This window comes from Mchenga conophoros, linkage group LG4 (assembly GCF_057382185.1).
Source record: "Mchenga conophoros isolate Kocher_MC1m ecotype Shallow Benthic linkage group LG4, M_conophoros_male_GT1.1, whole genome shotgun sequence".
In the NCBI taxonomy this organism is placed as follows: Eukaryota; Metazoa; Chordata; class Actinopteri; order Cichliformes; family Cichlidae; genus Mchenga; species Mchenga conophoros.
In genome coordinates, this window is record NC_140529.1 from 36,414,939 (window position 1) to 36,421,043 (window position 6,105).

The window sequence follows — 6,105 nt, forward strand, 5'->3', positions numbered from 1 at the left end:
ATTGCAGAGGAATGGAAAAAGTGCTAAACAAACAAGCAATTTGCACACCTCCCAAGTGCCAGAGCAAACAGAATAGCACCCACTCCGTGTCTGTGTGTATTCAGCTTGGCAATGCAGCCTCAATCAGCACAAGGTGTGAAACAACGTGCTGAGGGAGATAAAGTGTGTGAAAGGTGCTTTGTGTTGTCTGTGTGACACTGTAAGCTTTACCTGAAGACAGGACGAGGAGCCTCGAACGCCCGCTTGCCTGGCTGATATTTTTCCAAAGTAGACTTTTCCAAATATGTCAGATTTTTTTTCTGCTCTGCTTTTGCAGGGATGAAAGCTGAATCTTAATCTTCAAGTCCCTTCTGTTGTGTTTCTACCCGAGCATGACTTTTCTTGGTAGCACTGCTGAATGTGGCTGCCAGAACACAGAAGTCTGCTTTTCCTCACTAAATGAGAAATCAGCAGGGAATGGTACAGTGACCTGTGATCAGCTCAAACGTGGAGATTCATTTTTAATGTAAATCCTTAAGCGCAGGTTTAAAAGTCAAGGACCAGACCCTGCATTTAAAAAAAAAAAAAATACAGGTAATTAGATGGGCCAGTTTATTAGCCGGGGAGGAAAAAGTGTTTGGTTAACTTAGGGATAGAAAAAAAGTCAGTTAAGCAGGCGTCTGTCTCATGTAGGCTGACTTTATAAGGAGGAATAATTCACTATCAAAATGTCCCTGTGGTAAAACAGTAGGAAGGGATTAGAAGAAACCAAAACAACTCTGCGTTAAATGAGCCTGGCAATCCACATGACACTTAATGAGAACCATATTTGCACTTCACTCGAGCGGCCCCATTACAAACAGAATATTCCAGTGTGTGTCAAATATTATTCCTTAAAAGAATGAACATGTCAATTCCAATTTAACATTTCCCTAAGTATGTAAAAAAGTATTGCGAGTGAGTTTGAACGCATCGCTTTAATTCTCCAAAAGAAAATGTGCAATTGAGCATTTCTATTTTCTATTTTTTATTAGACTGCACGTTAAATTCTGCGATTTCTTGATATCTGATGCTTGGTGCTGTTTGCATGCGTGCAGAGTTTAGTCTGCACTGTCCCGCATGTGAATGCGCTGGATTGAGCAGATCTGTCAAGTGTGTTTAGGAGCGATGGTTTATGATACGTGCTGGTCAGATGAAAAATATAAGGGGTGACATTTTCCAGACTTTTCACCATCATTTGACCATAAACTAAATGAGTCGTGTGCTCAAGTGCTTGTGTGAATTAGCTCATTCAAATTGAAACAGAGATGCATTTATCTTAAGCGGATGGTTTATGGCTGATGTAGCAGCTGGCTAAGTTCTTCCATTAAATTATTTTTCAAAGAATGATTCTCTGAGCATGAGTTTAGACAGGTTCACAAATTGTGATACTTTCCATGGCTGCCGCTTAGCGAGCGTTGTTTATTTGGGAGCTAATTTGGCTGGCTTTATTGAGAGGCTCGCTGTGGCGCTGGTACAGGCAGAAATATTGTCCCACTTGAGCTGGACACATGCAGTAAATACACTGCAAAAAGTGTAGTTAACAGGCCATTTCATCTGATATTCAGGCTGTAAATCACGCTTTTCTTCAAGCAAGCAAAAGGTTGAGCTGGATTTGATGTGATTTTGTTTGTTTCCTGTGCAGTGTGTTTCATACAATCTGTCATTCAACTGAATGTGTGTGTATATTTTTTTCCTGCGATTTAAGATTGTTAAAATAATCTTGACAGCATTTTGCCAGTCCTTCATCAGATATGTGCACACATCACTATTAAACTTAAGGTGGTCTTTCTTATTCGCACGAGTCCATCAGATGGAAATATTCAAGACATTTTCATAAAATCATCATTTTATTGTTGAATTTGTGTGTTCCAATATGTTTGCACAGCAACAAGTCTTTAATGAATAGCCACAGTGTTGCTTATTGTAAATTTATTAGGAACTGAGAAGTCTAACATTTGGTTTGAGGTTCGGTTCATTTAAGCTGTGCCAGTAAGTGTATTACACGCCCTAAATAAAACAAATCATTCTGACGGCACATAACCGGCTTTTTTTTAATTGTTATTGTCATTAATATTGATTGGCTAAAACTCGCACTAGGTGAAAACAGATCAGAGTTTTGGGATCCTATAATATGCATTTCTAATGGTGGAATCTAAATTTTCTTTGTGTGTCCTGAAACTTTACAGTGTGAAATATTTTATATTTCTAATCCAGCCAGCAGTGTAAAAAAAATAGTGTTCACATCCTCCAGCTAAATAAATGTTGATGTAGTTTGTTACATTTGACTGATTTTTGATGCATTAACATGTATGTATGTCTGTATTACTTGCTGTTACAAATTAAAGTTGATCTAATAAATGACATGTCAAAATGCTTTGTATTATATTTTTTCTTTCTTTGTATTACTGCTGTTAATAAGCAATACAAATATAGCTTTTAACTTCATGGTGTAAATAATAAACATTAACAAAACTGTTTGTGTAATAAAACTTTCTCTGAGGTGTTTAAGTAAAGTTGTCGTTACTAGTTTGTATTTTTTCATGAGGTGTTCTGGGAGCCTGCTGCAGAGGCTCGCAGCAGAAGGATTCACCAGATGACCAACACCCCTGATGAATGAAAGCCTGGTTTAAGAAAGTCTGGAAAACCGACAGGGGGCGTCTCCTCTCCCTCCGTCCCCCGCCTCCCCCTCCGGCACCCTCCTCCAGTGTGGTGGAAGAAGGAGGTATTGGGGATCTCCTCCTAGACAACAAACCCACATTCAAAGAGGGGCACACGAATTACATCACGCTCCGTGCGGAGGATATAACGGAGGTTGCGAGTTACGCTCAGCGCTTTTCTGCAGAGGACACAAGTGGAGCATCATGCCGAGCAGAGGCGCGCGAAGCTCGAGGACGCATGATCTGATCTTTGCCTTTAGAAGTCGTTTCCACTAATGCTTCGTGGAACAATCTTTTATTTCTATCGCGGATTTTTATCATGGGAATCTGAATATTAAGGGACTCTAGCGGCCCACGTTTGGATACGGCTCACGCGTAATTGCGCACAAGTGGACAATAAGCAGCTCCGTGTGCGTGAGGATCTCATCGATGAACATGGATCAGTCTCACCAGTGTATTGCCATGTATCTGCTGGTGCTGTCTCTCGGACTTGTGATGGATAGAGGGATTTGTCAGCACTACTACCTTCTCCGTCCCATCCCGAGTGACAGTCTGCCGCTGGTGGAATTAAAAGAGGACCCGGATCCTGTCTTTGACCCCAAGGAGCGAGATCTTAACGAGACTGAATTAAAGAGCATCCTGGGAGACTTTGACACTCGTTTTTTGTCCGTGTTACAGCCCACGGAGGACAAATTCACCGGGAACGATGAGCTCGACGACTTCGAGATCCAAAAGCCGGGGGGAGTACTCCCGAAAGAAATCCGAGCGGTGGATTTTGACATCCAGTTCGGCAAGAAGCACAAGCCCAGCAAGAAACTGAAGCGGCGCCTGCAGCAGTGGCTGTGGGCCTACTCATTCTGCCCGGTCGTGTACACCTGGACCGACCTGGGGAACAGATTCTGGCCGCGGTTTGTGCGAGTGGGCAGCTGCCTGAGCAAACGGTCTTGTTCTGTTCCGGAGGGGATGGTGTGCAAACCTGCGAACTCTACCCACCTGACGATACTGAGATGGAGATGCGTGCAGAGGAAGGGGGGGCTAAAGTGCGCCTGGATACCGGTGCAGTACCCGATCATTACAGACTGCAAATGCTCCTGTTCGAGTTAAAACACAAGACTCTGAAGATAAATTATAAGCTCAGTATTTTTTTTTTCCAAATCTCTTTCACGTGCACTACCGAGTGTAGGAATGTATTTTCTGTATATGCGGTGCCACGCAGTTATATAACTCCATGTACAAAATCAGTATTATTTGTAACCAGAGTCTACTTTATTTGTGGAGAATATTGGTTATATATTTTGTATTTATGGAGCGATAGAGCCACGTAAGGACTTGCTGTTTTCAAAACGCGGACGCAGCGAATCGACCTCAGAGTTAAACGTGGATTATTGATACAGTTTTGTGTCAGTGACTTGTTGTTATCCTGTAAATTTAAGGAAATGTGCTATTTATTCTTTATATTCGTACAATAAAACGACACTGAAATGATTTAAACATGATTTTCCTTTACTTCTTATCACTTTTATACCCAATCTGAGCGATTACACATTAAGTCACCTGCCACATTACGCACAGCCTGTAGTTCCCACGCTAAAACCATTTTACGCATCGTGTTCTTATTACAGTTATGGTGGCTGGCCTTCCCTGTCTTACAGCTTATTTCATAACAGTACATAATTATAGAACCAGACGGAGATTTGGCTATAAAACTACTCATTATTGGGGGGAAACGTTTCTCATGGTATCATATTGGTCTTATCAGTAGTCAATTATCACTTTCTGATTTATATACAACAGGTCACTGGTTCTCTTCAGTTAGCCAGAACTATCTTATCAGTGCTAAGGCTGTCAGTCACACATAGGGTCCTTTACAAGCTGATTATAGAAGAAGTCTCACATGTCTCACTTTCTTTCATCTGCACAAGCCCTCCTCCTCATTTTCAGCCCAGCAGGAGATTTGCTGGAGAATCAGAGGCTGATACTACATGACTGTTAATAAGCTGACACCATTAAAATCTGGATAAAGTATTTTCTTCATAGTGCAGTTTGTTCATTAAAGGTCTGATGTCTCCTGGGTAAATACTGAGCGTGCAAAAGAGCTAAACATACAAAAAAGCTCAACTTTCTTTACAGTTAGGAAAGAGATTACAGTCAGTAAATATGCACAGAAACAATCTGATTAAAAATTAAGATTAAACACAATGATGGGGAATATTTTCCTGTAGATGATGGGAAGTGCTCAATTTGAGCATAATTTTGCAGCCTTGCACACATTCAGTTGCAAATATCAACGTGAGTCATTATAAACATGCTCAATTTATTTAAATCAGGGAAGAACGTGGCATAAAATATTGCATTACAGTCTTGCGTTCATTAGCTTTATATTGCATAGGTATATAAGGCAGTAGTGATGACAGGTTACGTGCTTTACTCAAAAATGAAAATACTTTTTAGGCAATAGATGAATGATGGGAAGAATCACGGTATAATTCAAAGATTGCATATACTTGTCATTACTTCATAACACTTCCAATACATAATTTCAATCTAAGGCTTTACTCGACATTGTGGTACTGCAGTTTTACTGTAAATGACAGAGCTGGGTTTTCTTCCCTTTGCTGTGTAACACACAGTAATGCATCTTCTTACAAACATAGTGATTTTATCCCAGTCGCTCTGAATCAGTAAAGGCATCTGTGTGTGAACTTTGTGTGAATTATTTTGAATTTAGTGGGAAAAGACTTATACAGTTTACAGCTGTATTAAATAATCTGTATATTCTGTAATGGCCTATCAAAACATAATGGGCCTTTTCAAAGCTACACGGTGTTAGATTTTAACAGCATTGCATTAAAAAGAAATATTGTGGCGGTCTTGTTCATTGTTATTCAAGCTGACATCTTTATATCTTTTTTTTTTTTAACTTTGGCACCGCCGCTAAAATCCAAGGGATGCTCTGTGTGTTTGATCACAGCTGTAGGGTTTATAATATGAATAGTTTTAATGTAGCGTTTCTAATCGTTTTGTGGAGCTGCTTCTGTCTCACACTGACTGAGACAACCCCCCCACCCCTCAGTTGTTCCAGAGCCTCAGTCGGGTAGACAGTGGGGCACCAGAAAGCCTGTGTTTTGTTTTAGTTGTGTTTAGTCCGTAATGATGCTCCTTAGCCTCAGAGCCAGCTCTGCACATATGCATGCAGCAGACAAATCCCTGCACTTGTCACCGGATGGTAACCTAAGGCCAAAAATTTGTACGACGCATCTTCAATAAAGTCGTCGTGTAGCCTTTGATGTATGTGTGTGTATGCTGGATCTCAGGCGGTTGCCGCTGATCTGTTATTTCCACTATACTGTTTGTCCTCTTGTGTAAAGTTGGCAATAGTCGGGATTCACAGATGACAAGCTCTGTGCATACCCAGCTATTTCAGGTT

At 40.8% G+C, this 6,105-nt stretch overlaps 1 protein-coding gene across 1 annotated transcript; it reads left to right on the forward strand.

The window, feature by feature from the left end:
- The first annotated feature begins 2,723 nt into the window (after nt 1-2,723).
- On the forward strand, nt 2,724-4,169 carry nog1 (noggin 1). The gene has a single exon (XM_085272698.1). It carries the CDS (start codon nt 3,108-3,110, stop codon nt 3,780-3,782), a length of 675 nt encoding a protein of 224 aa, XP_085128824.1. The 5' UTR covers nt 2,724-3,107; the 3' UTR covers nt 3,783-4,169.
- The last annotated feature ends 1,936 nt before the right edge of the window (nt 4,170-6,105 follow it).